This window comes from Leuresthes tenuis, unplaced genomic scaffold (genome assembly GCF_036924035.1).
Source record: "Leuresthes tenuis unplaced genomic scaffold, fLeuTen1.0.hap1 SCAF_4, whole genome shotgun sequence".
NCBI lineage: Eukaryota > Metazoa > Chordata > Actinopteri > Atheriniformes > Atherinopsidae > Leuresthes > Leuresthes tenuis.
The window spans coordinates 24,769,646-24,783,802 of NW_027325358.1; the positions used below are offsets into that span (position 1 = coordinate 24,769,646).

Genomic DNA, 14,157 nt, shown 5'->3' on the forward strand with positions numbered 1-14,157 from the left:
TGTCAGGAAGCAGTATCAAAACTGTCAGGGAAATGAAAAAGCATCGCACTTAGTCATGAAAAAGAGACCAACAACACCCCCAAGGGCTTTTTTTTTTAAACTGCTAGTTTAGTTTCAGTAAAGAAATTACAGTTTTTTTTCCCCACTGTGCAAGGCTCGTGATCTTTTGAAAAACTCAAAAAGTCATGGATGTCAGAGGAATTTCGGAGGCATTCTGTAACTTACTTCTCCCTCCGTCTCTGACTCTGAGTAAACAATAAACACCAGGCTGCTCAGCACCTGTAATCCTCTGACGACTCAATCAACATTTGTAAAGCTGGCCACACAAGGCATGTATCCAAAACTGACTCAGCCGGCTGTCTGTGAGTTCCAGCATCATCATCTCGACGCCCTTATATTCATGGCAATTCACTGCTGCCACGCTGTTCATGGTCTACCGATCAAAAAGGAGGCCATGCTTCCTGCCTGTCAAGAGAGTCAGATCCAGTAATCCCCTCCACCCAGCCCACTCTCTAAAACCATGCAGCATCACGACGCAGCAACAGCACACCCCTTCTAGGTCTTGTTGCTTATTCACTCACAGCTACATCTGTCTACAAAGCTGACTCCTTCATCCACTGACAGTGAAGCTCCCTCAGGATTTACCGCCTGTGCCTGGGTCTTTGCCTGTGTCTCTTTATCGTCTTTCTTTCTGCCACACCTTAACCCCTTGCTCGCTCTCTCTGTCATCATCTCTCACTTTTCATCTTTAGACGGTAAACCTGCCCCACAAACAACTCACCCGCAGTTCTTTTAAACTTGCCCAACTACAGAGACTGTAAAATTTAGTGTAGAATCTGGGATCTGCAGAGCGCAGTCTCTGAGCTGCATATGTTAATAAAGTAAGCCTGTTCATTGTTGAGGCTGTTATGTTGTGCGGGAGGGACGCGGCAGCTGTCACACCTCCTCTCAGTCACGCTTTGACAAAGACCAAACCACAATTAGACGGTTACGTCAGATCTTGTGATTCGACGTGTGGGGAAAAGCTCGGTTTAGATTTGCGAGCATAAACTAGTCTTACTCTAAGGCTACAAATAGTTCAGCCAACAATCTAAATCCGTGATGCCACCAAGAGACAAATCCTGGAGCTGCTCCACTGGCAAGAGCTGGACACTGTGACAGAATGAAGGATTTTGCTCATTTTCTGTTTCAAAACTGTTCACTCACACGAGGATAAATCAGACACTTTCAATTGGACTCATAGATGTCAAGACAAGTCTCTTTTGGAGCTGATTTTACCTACATCTCCTCTCTCATAGTTTTTTTCACAATGCCTCTAAGAAAATTATTTTTCTTATCTTTTTACACGCTCCTCTAACTTTTAAATATGTTGCATTTTATCAGTCAAACTCCTTAGCAGCTGCCAAAAAGAGCTCAAGCTCAGCAATAAAACAGGCTGCAGCTTCCACATGCTGTTTCTTTGCACTGTTAATATTGTCTAGACCTGTTTTCCCTTGTGGAGCAGTGCAACTCTTCGTTTTGATGGGCTTATTGAAGCCAGTGCCTCGTTATCCCTTATCTCAACACCAGGCTGCCTCACATGGCACCAGGAGAGAAGCGCCAGTTTGTCCTTTATTCTTTTGCTAAATGAATGCTTTTCTGTTGTTCCCTCATCCTTCTCTGTCCTCTTCATACTAGCATGGCCACAGCCTCTCAAACAGTGGTTATGAGCATATAATGGGCCTTATTTGTCAAGCATGACAGCATACATTTAAACCCAAATTTTACTTGCCATTTAAACCATACTTAAAAAGCATTTGGTCTACATGGATTGCAGCCTCTTTTTGTTCTGAGCCAATTTCTAGGATATATTCTAATCAAGTGATTTCGGTCACAAAAAACAGCAAATTCCAGTGAACTGCTTCGCTACTTTACAGAAAATAGAAAGCCCAATGATTTGACCACAACAAACCAAAAAGCAGATAGTTGATGACACGATGCTTCATCACAAACAAAAACAATATTATTGCCATTACTATGATCAGAGCTATAATTACCACCTCAACTCATACTTTTCACCATGTGAAATGATGAATGAATGAGCACGATTCATGGAACTTGGACAAATGAACACAGGAAACACTCATGGTTGTTGAATATCCACCTTTGATGAACTGGCGATGAGTACAAAAAAGATTATTTTATATTTGGGACTCAAATTGAGGTGATAAGTCAATTCAATTATGTCAATTGTGAGAATGAATATTAGTCTTAATCTAATAATGGCATTGTTGATGTCTGTGGTGATGCTGGGCTGGCATTCCTCGCCATTTTCAGAGAAATTAGCTGACTAAACGATAGACTCATGGATCAAATTTAGAAGTTTCAGACCAAGTTAGGGACAGTTTTCACACAGAAAGTTTGCCTCAAACGTCAAGCTCTAATTGACGTTAGCAAATGAACAGTGAGTGGTTGATTAGGGTAGCGTGAGGAAATCAAGCCCAGTCACAGAAATCCATGGCCTACCTTGAACATTGCCAGCCCGGATCTCCTCTCTGCTCTTCAGAACTGGCATGATGGAGCGGTCTGGGATTCGACTCCTCCTCTCATAGCCTCGGATGAAGGGATGGAGACAGATGAAGGCGCGCAGAGAAGACTGAAGAGAGGTCTAGAGGGTTGCGGGAGGAGCAGATTTGGGTTGAATGAAGGCAGAGAAGGGGGGCGGGGAGGGTTGGGGGAACTTTATAAGTGAAGGGAGGTGGCGCTGCCAAGAACCGAATCACAGCTGGTTGAAATATGCTTTTGACTAGGATTTTAGAGAATCAAAAAACTGACCATAAACTCAAAATGTCAGCAATGTGCGTAAACTTAATGAAACTGGAACTTGACAGATGGAGAGGGTCAGTGGAAGTCCTTTCATTTGCCTCTTTCCATCCAATTGTCTTTCCCCTCCCTCCAAAGCTGGTGAAACAGCTCGCAGAGGCCTTCCTCCAGAAATCTGGAAGTGTGTGAGCACTGTTGCCGTGGAGATGAGCAGATGAGCAGCAATGTGCGTATATGTACTCCTCTTCTTCTCTCCTTCTTTGGCTTTCTGTCACTGTGTGCCTTTGCTTAATTTAGCCAGTCATGATCGTCAGCTTGCCGACCCGCTCTACGCTCTGCTCCTCTCAGTCTGAACGGGAGAAAAAAGGACAGAGTCAGTTGGCAGAGTGCGGCTGCGGATGAAAGTACTTTTGGTGAAGGCTGAATGCCCCGGTGTACACAAGTCAATTGCCTCTGAGGTCAAGGCTTAACTCACTTGTGCTGCTGTGTCTACACGTCTCTTTCACTGCAATCTGAACATGAATATTGGTACAGTTTTTTTATTTTCAGAGGAGATGCAACCAGTGCTCTTGTTTTTACTTGTTTTGGTCTATGGTTTCTCAGGCTATGAGTCCAAACCCAAACTGATATGTAAATCCAAAGGACAGGATTTGAGAATATACACATTAGTCAAACGAGATTTTGCTGTAGCATCAAGGCATCTAATTTAACATGTCTCAGGCACTTGTTGAAGTTCAACAAGCAGCACTGCTTTATGATTTATTCGCCTGATTGTCTTTTTTCAAGTTGCTGATTATATGTGATACTGTGATGTTTCTGAGAGTTAAAATGCTAACAATGAGAATTCTTGTCTAGTCAGTTTACCTCTTTTGATTTTACCCAAAAACAATGTAAATTGAAAAAAACGCTTCCATGAGGGTAGTGAATGAATGCATTTCAGCATTAACCATAATGACGTTTTCAAACACCCTGATGTCATTACTTCAACCCAATCAGGAAGATAAGAAAGGTGTAATAACTGATCATAACCCATACTGATGTTTAACGCTCGCTGGGCTGAAAGTGCTGCCATGTGCCATACATAAAACAGTAGCTGTAAAAGCAGAAAATCTTTAATTATTTTAAATAAGCCTTTTTAAAGTAAACTGTTTTTGCTTCTACTGTGCAAAATCCCAAATAACAGGTAACATATGCAATATCTATCCATTATTGTTCCATGTCTCTAAACAGCTCTGTCAGTACAGCAGAGGAGCCAATTAGAAAATAAATGTATGCATGTGGCCACATACATTTAAAGCATCAGTACCCACAAGGGTATTTATTCCACTGCTACGTGCAAGATCGGTGAGAAGTAGTACACTGACATTCGTCATAATTGCAAAGACGAACGTGGAGACCAAAGAGTCCTCAGAATTCTATCAAATCTTTTGTGGAGAAACTACAAGTAAGACAGCTTGGCCCAGAACATCTGGCCATCATATTCAGACAGCATATGGTATAAAAGCTAAAACATACTGTATATGCAGAGCTTCTAAGTCGTACGTTACAAAGGCTACAGTTGGATGCAGTCATGCAGATGCATTGTTTTGCTTTCCCTGCTTACTTCTGAAAATACTGGGGACAGGTAAAAGTAGGCTGTTAGAGACATGAAACATTTATCTGAAAAAGTGAAACCCATCTGAGCACTGTGTAGATGCAGGAGGTTCAAGTGCCTCTTGGCAGTCTTCGTGAATGGACCTTACAACGTGGATTTGACATATATCACTGAAAACATACACATTATTGGAGAATTGTGAATAATTTATTTTCAGAGCACTGGAAATCTTTTTAGCTATTTGTCATTTTAAGTGTGAATAAACAAAAAGCCTAAATGCCACATACCCAATCAACTGCATAAATTAAAGAATACAGCGTTTGAATTTAGCCTTAATTAGAAGGCAGCGAGAATGTTCGTGATAGTGGTCAAATTTGTACATTCCTACCTAGAAACCTAATTAGCTTTAGCTTAGCTTTCGTTTTCTCACCAGCAAATTTTGCCAGTGAAAAATTTAAAAAATAAAAATTTTAAAAAAGGAGAATTTGAGTTGGTTTACTTATGATCTGATTTTTCCCAAGTATCATTGCTCAGTTTAATGAATGTAGTTAGTATAAACAGGTTAAAAATTACCCAAAAATACTATCGTTCAGAAAGCTTTAGAATATCTGCTGATTTTGGACTGTTGGATGGAGGAAACAATACATTTAACAGGGTCACTTTGTAATCTGGTTTACAGGGCCGACTAATAAATATTAGCAACAACTAATAAACAGCAGACTAACCAATGATGACAGCAATGAAAATGTGTCCATGTGTCATCCAATTTTTATCTGTGAAGTCTTTAACACGAGAAAGAAGGTGTCATATCCACACGTACCTCTGTACAGGGAATTTCAGGTCGCATATGCAGGTATGCACAGCTAAGCCCTGGCATGTGTAGAATTTTAATTCTATCTGGCATTGAAATTAATTATTCATTCAACAAAATTTATTTATAAAAATCCATCTGTTGCTCCGACTCCTTCATAGTCTAATTATCTCTAAATTTCAAACCAGTATTAGCATGATACCGGTGGCTTGAATCGTGCAGAAATACAGAGTATCTTTGCATAAAAACAACAATAAGGTTTGTTTAGTTCCACGACTATGAACCAACAGCTGTTTATCGTTTCCTGATGCAACTACAGAAAGATATTTCATGGACACGTTGAAAATACAAACGCGTCACTTCCTTTCTTTAGAAGAGGGGGTAAAAGAATGGCTTTTTCTTCATGGCAGCAGTGTTTTTTTTTATTTTTTTTTAATACAAACGGCATTTCATTCTATTTTTCTTTTACTGAAGTCTTAAATGATTTCTCTTTTGAGCATAAATCCTTCATTATACTGAAACTCAAGAGGTCTCATGCCCTTTTAAAACAACTCTGGGCTCACAGCATGGCAACTTCTCACTATTCTTTTGAAAGATGTCCTAAATCATTTTGACAGTTTGAGCTTGGAGATGTTCAGTGAAAATCAACTTGAAACTTTTAAGGAAGGACTGCACTTCTTTCACTCTGCTAATGGAACTTTTCTTTCTTTTTTTTTTTTAAATGAGGAATCTACAGTAAGACCACTGTCATGACATAAATTGCACCAATGCCTAGAAAAAAAAATATATATATATGTCTTTTAAGGTAAAACATGATGGGTGATAGCTATCCTCTCATTCTGTCTCATGGTGCCTTGGAATCCTCCTTAGCATAATTATGCCACTGTTAGTCATTCATTTTAGCTACTTAATTCAAAATGGTACTTCAAAGTTCCACCTCTGACTGCAGACAGGTGAACATAGCATTGGATTACTCTGGCAATAATACGATGCCCTCTGAGACACAGCCTATTATGTTCACAGTGTACTCATTAAGGTCATGCAGGAGAGTTAAGTACAGCAAAGCTGGGTATGAGTCACATCAGATCTGTGGTTTATTTACAGAAAGTTTCATACTTTTTTCAGAGATTTGCTGCAGATCCAAGTGCCAAAAATAATAAGAAGAAATGTGATGGAGGCTGAGAAAGAAATCAATGTGGCATTGGTCAAAAAAAAAAAAACCCTGCTCATATGCACAATAAGGAGGGGAGAAGGACTAAAATGAAATGTTGTAAAAGCATGCACCTGCACACAGCACTATACTAACTGTGTGAGTCAATTGATATAAGCTGATGGGGAGAGATTTTACCAAATTCAGAGTAGCTGAAGCTGGTTTCTGCCATGAATTATAAATAGTGGCTCAGTGAGAAGTCTCTCTCACTCACAAACACCATTGAGCAAAGTGATAACTGAAAGAGGTGTGAAATTCATAGAGTTACAATGGTAAATATATTCAAAGAATGGATAGAGATCAGAGGCACGGTCCGATAAACAGTTAGTCACAGTAGAGTGAAGACAGATTTAACCGTGCAAGCAAATGTGGTGGAAAATATAAAAATAACCCTCACAGAAGACCTGCTGATGGAGGTCCATGCAGAATACATTCCCGTCATGCAGACGCATGCACGCCTCTCCGAGATCAGCTGTACTCTTGCATAAATGCGTGCATTCAGGGCGCGCACACTCTCTGCTCATGCATGTGCATACACTCACTTGCGAAAAAGTAGTGGGTGCTGTATCAATTCACTACTCACCTAATTAACTCTTTTCTGTAACACATAATTTATAGACTGTTGTGGAGATGGTTTACAGAGGAGCAGAGTTGAGACACAAAAGCAAAGACAGAGCAAAACGAGTGGTCCTTCATGTTCCTTCATGACGACATCCCTCCTCTTAGAACAATCAAGAAAGATGGATTTATTAAGCCCCTTTAGCAGTCCATAAGAAGGGGGTGGGCGTGGAGACTAAAGTAGCTGGTGTGGGCCTAAGCTACTGGTCTACCTTCAGGTTGATTGAACAGGCAATTTCACATAAATATAAGCCAACAGATAACAGGCCGGCAGTGGTAAAGCTTTAAAATAGCTCTCACAAAAAGGTGTGGCAGTGAGAAGCATCAAACAAAATATAAAGAGGAGGAAAATACCAGAGGAGAAGAGAAAGGTAGTGATGAAATGGGATGTCAAGTTCTATCTATTTCTATGTGTCTATCAGTCTGTCTATCTAGAACCTGCACATGCTTTCTATTACACCTCAAATCCACAGCAAGGCTTTACCTGCTAAATCCACAGATCAACAACCACCTATAGGCACCCGGTCTCTCTTTTACACGATAGAGGTTGAGAGTGAAAACATGAAAATGGAGAAAAACCTCAGGAATTTAAAGGAAAATGGGGTTTGGATGTGAGTAAAAGTGGGGGTAAAGATGCAGAAGCAGAACAATTCAGTTCTTGAAAAAATATTTAGGATTATGAGGTGTGTAGGATGGGAAGGGGCAGAAGCAGCAACAGAACCAATGGCTGCTGATGAACGAAAATAAGCACAAATGAAGCTTAAAATGGGATAAACTTTTAATGACTGAGATAGTCATTAATTCAACACTCTGAATGCAGCTCAGTAAATAACTAATATTTACTTCAGACTAAATACATTTTTGCCCAAAAAAATGTAGAAGTCTCCAAAAAATCTAGAAACTAAAAACTGTAATTCAGAGCTCTTTTTTTAAACAACACGTTGCAAAAATATATTAATTAAATGTAAAAGGTGGCATGACTTATGGACAAAGAAAAATATTCAAAGACAACAATCAAAAATGTGTGAACTTTACCATGATGAGGGCAGGTGAGAAGTATGTGAACATGGTGCGAGACCAGAGCATAATCAACACACTGATTACTCTTTTTTTAGGCATAGTTTAGTGTGCGAGTGCATGTGTGTGTTAATGTGTGTTTTATGTATACGTAAAGCACACACAAATACACACAGACAGACAGATAGACAGACACTAAACAATAATTAACCTACCTAGAGTAACATTTAAGAGTCCCGCAAGAGTATAATGCAAAGAAAATGGGTGTGGAGGGACGAAAAGAGAAGGAAAAGGGAAAAAAAATGTCATTCAGGAGGAGTTTTTGAGTTGTCTTTGAAGAAAATTCATCCAAGTTCATATATCATCAGACTTTAGAGACAGAGGTGTAAGATGGAGATAATGAACTGATAAGTGGCAGTTAGACATGAAATGGCAAGAAGGGACCGACAGGAATGATATGGGTTGGTGAAAGGGAGGGAAGAGTGAAGAGGGAAAGCAAAAGGACAAAAATTAAAACAAAAAAACTCCTCTCTTCTTTCTCCTTTCTCTCAGTCATAAATATAAGAAATTATAAACCACATAGATGGAGAAGTAGATGAGGAGGCAAATGACAGAGAGAGAAACTATATGAAATGATGAAGCACCTCCCAGCACCGCGATGAGGAATAAGAAAAATATAAAACGAAAGAAAAAATTGAATACTCCAAAGCCTTCCGTTTTTGCTCTGTTAAGTGAGGCGAGGGGGGAGTTTCAATTATATCCCCCTCTCTCTCCCTCTCTCTCTCTCTCTGCAACTGGTCTTCTTTTATCTTCTGTCCTCCTTAAAGCAAGATGCTACCTTCCCCTCAGATGAGCCGTAACCCTTTGCCAACACAGCTGTTAGACATGGCACTCAGGCTGGCTGCATGGCTGGGTGCTGCTATGCAGAGATACAGAGTGTGGAACCGAAACACACTTCTGGCTGGTGTGGCGTGCAGAGCACAGCTCAAACTGCACTCTCTTGCTCTCCTCCTTCTCCTCTAGAGAGGGAGAGAGAGCAAGAGACACACAGAGGGTGGGAGAAAGAGATATGGAGGTGGGTCCCTCTGTAGGATAGACATTCAGAGAGAGGCTACAGTAAAGAGAGTTTGCTGAAACAAAACGAGCAAAACAAAAAAATTGATTTTTTAAAATTATTTTCAAAGAAAGCAATGGCTCCCTCTGTTGATGCAGAATGCTTAGAGATTAAAAAAGTGGGCAGCTGTGGGGTTTAATTGGAGATTTATTACTTGGCAGTGGTGCCAAGAAGAAAGTAGTGAAACAATACCACATTGCAAGTAAAACACCCACATCAGAATTACTGGCAAAAATACATTAAAAGGCATAACTGCTTCTGCAGGTTGTTAGGATAGTCATAAAATATTACATTACTGTGACAAAAGTCTAGGGCCAACCCTCATTTCTTTACATTCTGCTGCCAAAGAGCCAGACTTTCCTCTGGTCTTTTAAAGTGGTCCACAGCAATGGTTCTCCTAACTTCCTGATTGTCTTTCAAAGTTAATTTTGGTCTAAAGAAAGATTCCTGCCTTTGGTGTGTGAGAAGAGAGGACCAGCATAGAGCTAGAAGTATAACCACAAACTCTGGGCAGTTTTGTCTTATTAGAAACCACAGATGGGAAATTAGCTGTTTTAGAGCAAGGTACATGCTACCTGTGGAAAGATACGGAGAGTGAGGAGAAGGAAGAAAATCACAAGCTATGGGGTGGGGGCACAAAGTTAATGACGTTCAACCTCTGTCTCTGAGTCCATGCCCCATAGATGCCTCTCAAAGTCAAGGAGGGACTCCTAAAAGCTACAATTCTAGGACACGATATGACAAAAAACAAAAAAGTAATAACAATTTAAAATCTGGACTGTTACCACCTCTCTGTTAAGGACTGTTCTGATGTCATGGATGTTTCAAGTACTTAGTTCAGTGAACTTTCAGGGCAAACTTCGGTGTAACTTAGATGATCACAAAACACCCACAATCCTTTGCGCAAGTCGCAAGTGGAAACAGGATCGAAGTTGGTGCAACAAGCATGTAACTTTTGTTTTTCACAACAGTTTGTGTGTAACCACAAATGTTTCTTTGTAACATTATTTCCAATAAATAAGATGACATTTTTGAATGTGTTATCTAGCTCTCCTTGATAGCAAACTCCAGTAAACAGTTCACATCGACCGTACACGACATTTCCCTATTTTCTATGTTACTTTATCCTATTTGAAAGACCTCGAGTTTCAATGAGACTCTGAAGTATGAAAACAGTACTTAAGCTTAAAGATCCCTCAATAGCTGAAGGCAAACATTGCTGTCGTAGTGTCCTGACAACCATAGTGACTTCGATCTAAAGCCCACAGTCAGGCTGTCCACATTCTAGGCTGCCACTTGAAAATTTATATTTTCTAAAGCCTAGCCCAGCCATCATCTAGCGAGAGGCAGGGCACACCTTGGAAAAGTTTCCAGTCCATCACAGGGCCAACAAACAACCATGAATTTGGCTTTCCCATTTAACCTAGAATGCATGTGCGGTGGGAGGAAGCAGGAAAGGTCCCAGCCGGGATTCAAACTAGGAACCTCTCCTATATTAATTGATTTTCAAAATGTTATAAAATAATTCAATCAGATTGTTATGAGGAGACATTCCCCAGCCACAGGTCTTACAATTCTACTGCAGCATTTTGGAATTAAATGCATAACAATGTGGCTGGCTGCAGTAACACGGACAGCAGCATATCCAGAAATGAACTATATGCAAGCTATGATAGAAGCGCATTATATACTATAAATATGCAGACACTCAGAATCCATATCTACTTAAATACTAGTAGTCTTAGCTTCCCTATTTCCGGTAAAGTTTGCTAATAACCCTCAACATTATATTCTTTAGCGGCTCTATCAGTATGGATTATTGAGTTCATAACGATTTCTCGATTGCGCCACAAAGTCATTAGCACCGCTTTCATACTTTCATACATATAAAATAGTATAGATTTTCAAGTGATGATAGTACAAAAGCGACAGGATGGAGTGAGGGTGGCGTGTCCGCGGTACCTAAGGATTCTTACCTGCGTAAATCCCATGAGTCTTCCAAGTTCGAGCCCCCTATTGAAGGCGTGTAAGCTTGGTTCTGAAATTTATTCCACGCGCCAACATGATCTACTGTGAGTAAAGAATAATCCACAAAGGGTGATTATTTTGTTGCAGTATTATCGTTTAAGAAAAGGAGGAGTCCCCTTTTATGGCATAGAGCTCTTATACACTGAACAGATGTGAAAAATCAGCGACGATGCTGTCTCAAAAAATCCACAACGCTTGATTATTATTTTGAACTTACTCAGTAGGTCATCTTTTATTATAATTTTATAACACGGTACATAAATCATAATATGTGGCAACCAAATTCAACAATAGACCTAAACCCTTCAGTGAAAACTATCTGCAACAAATGTACTTGTAATAGTGTTAAAGGCATACGTAACCACTGGGGGTTTCAGACATGTGCTCAACTGCCGTTATTGTCTAACGAAAACCGAACGAAAACGAGTCTATACCGACAGTTACCACAAACAGCCACTAGGCGACAGCATACACAAAGCTGAACCAACAAACCAACGTATGATTATACGAGTAAAAGAAAGCCATATATATATATGTATACAATTAACTCAAGTGGCTCCAGAGCAGTTACCTGCACAGAGCCAACCTTCTGTATCATCTGGTTCAGATTATTTTGGATAATGGTTCTAATACCACTGTCCTAACAGTTGACTGCAAAGAAATTAGCGTCTTATGACACAGATTTATATATTTTTATATCTTACCATAAACACAGAATCATCAAGCTTCTTTATCTGATATTCTTTGAATATCAGCAATTCCAGATTTAAAAAGGCGAAGTCAAAATCCATATTTATCCATTAGAAGTTATCTGACAATTTGCTAATGCCAGACTGAATTTCAGTTTAACTCCCACAACAGTTTATTTAATCCTGGCTTATAATAGTTGTCTCTTTAGGTGAACACTGTCCAACCAAACCTGAAAGGCCTTTGCTGATGTCTTCTTCCATTGTTAGGGTCTTACTCCAGTCTACATGAAGAACTATCTGCAATGTGTTATTATTTCAAAATAGTCCCAAGAGACTTTCTTGAGTTGACTAAATGTACAGTCCTTTCTCATATTATCTAAGTGGATGTGTTTATATGTTTGTAATATAGTTTTGTTAGTATTAACTTGGGCTGAACGATATCTAAAATGTTTGTGGTCATCTCAATATACACACGGTGTCAATACAACAAAAGACTGCACAAACTGCAATAAAAGATAGCAGACATTTTGACTTGAAATAGTGCGACAAGCTATTCTATAAATTTATATATTGCCAGTCATATTCTCATCTGAGTATTGATGATGTTGCATGTTTTACTAATACAGTGCAGCCCTTGTAGTTGCTAAGCTTTTTATTAGAGCTTGTGCTCGTTTGTCTGGTGGAGAAGTGCTAGAAGGGGGGAGGCAGTAGGGGCTATTCAGCTTTTGTGGAATGGTGGAAGTGGGGTTGGGTCTGGCTGGGGGGATGGTGCTGCAATGAGGGTTCACCTACCACTGTGATTTTATCTCCTCCTTGTCTTTGATCCCGAAGGCCACATTCCTCCTGTTGAGGACAGCACCACAGTTTATTATTAGGGTAACACCGTACAGTCTCAGCGGGGGTGACCACGTCCACACAGAAATTGAGATAATCTGTTAAACAGTGAGTTAGCCCCTCTATGTCCTCACCATGTAGACCATGCATCCCTGTCCGTGGTGTCGTAGCAGTCTCTTAGGGTCTCTTTCACTTAAGGAGTCTATCTCCTGATGGAGTATGTGGTGACAGACTGCCTTTGGACCAGGAGTATGTACTACAGCTGTATGTAAACCAGGTTGTGGTCAGACTTGCCCTGTGGGGGAAGGGTGGTGACTCTGTATGCTTCCTTTACATTGGTATACAGTAAGTCAATCACACTGTTGTTTCTTGTGGGGCAGATCTAGAGTTTGATTTAATCAACGTATTAAAAAAAAGTTGTGATAGTGACATGTTGACCATTGTGTTACATCACCCTTCCTGTTAATTACACTGTTTAATTATTTGGCAGCTCTTTAAAATTACCACCATCACGTGGTAAAGGGGTTTGAGTATTCCCATTATCTTGACAGCTTTGATGTCAGAGGCGTAGGGTGTCCCAGGGCAAATTGTCCTCAGAGTGGAAGTAAGATCAGGAATCATTCAAAAATCTCGGAGTAGCACCAAACGTATAAAGTCAACTTGCCTGGAGTAGGAAAACAGGGGCACCCCCCTGGAGCCAGGCCTGCCTGGAAACCTTTCTGGCGAGTGCAAAGTGGCAAAGCCTTGGCTCCAGGGGCTCAGTCAGGCTAAGTACGAAGACACCATGGGATGCCATCTTCAAGTGGGCTCACCAACTGTAGGGAGAAAATTCTAGATTGGGTGCAGTGTAAGCAGCAGGCGGACGTGGGGGCCTCAATGAACAGATTCCTTGTGTTGCAAACTAGCCCTACGGATGTAGAACATATCCTTGGTAGTGAGAAAAGAGCCACGAAAAGTGTCACGATTACAGTTTTTACTGAGGTTTTTGACCCAAAGTGCAAGACTTCTAAAGGGAGGAGACGAGTAAAATGGCAGTAAAATGACCAAGGCTTTATTTTAACAAACAAAAGGCACTAATAAGGCAGGACAGAAAACCAAAAAATTAAAGCAAAAGAACTCACCAACAAAGCGAACTGGTGACTAAAAGATGGACGGACCATACTAACTGACAGATACGAAGGCCGAAAACATCAATGAACTAGTGAGGGGAAAAAGAAAAATAAGGTTGATATATACTGTAAATGAATGGCTGGTGAGACAATCAGCAATTGATACCAGGTTAGACAAGGAAGCTATAAAACTAACAGAAATTAACAAAAAAAAACAGGACCTACTAAAAAACAACAACAAAGAAACAAGGCATGAACCAAAAAGAAAACCAGAACATAGGCGGACGGCCAGGCGGAGATTCAGCAACAAAGGAAAAGGGACCTCTCTGGC

General features: G+C 40.2%; 1 protein-coding gene across 2 annotated transcripts in view; it reads right to left on the minus strand.

Annotated features, from left to right (window-relative positions):
- The window catches only part of grin2bb (glutamate receptor, ionotropic, N-methyl D-aspartate 2B, genome duplicate b), a 123,765-nt gene extending 114,766 nt beyond the window's left edge, over positions 1–8,999 (minus strand). For both annotated transcript variants that reach the window (XM_072383352.1, XM_072383351.1), the window contains exons 1-2: positions 8,268–8,999; positions 2,506–3,151 (exon numbers count right to left, since the gene is read on the minus strand). In XM_072383352.1, coding sequence (XP_072239453.1) covers positions 2,506–2,514 — 9 coding nt within the window. In that variant the 5' untranslated portion in view covers positions 2,515–3,151; positions 8,268–8,999. The remainder of the gene's footprint in view (positions 1–2,505; positions 3,152–8,267) is intronic.
- Between the last annotated feature and the right edge of the window lie 5,158 nt (positions 9,000–14,157).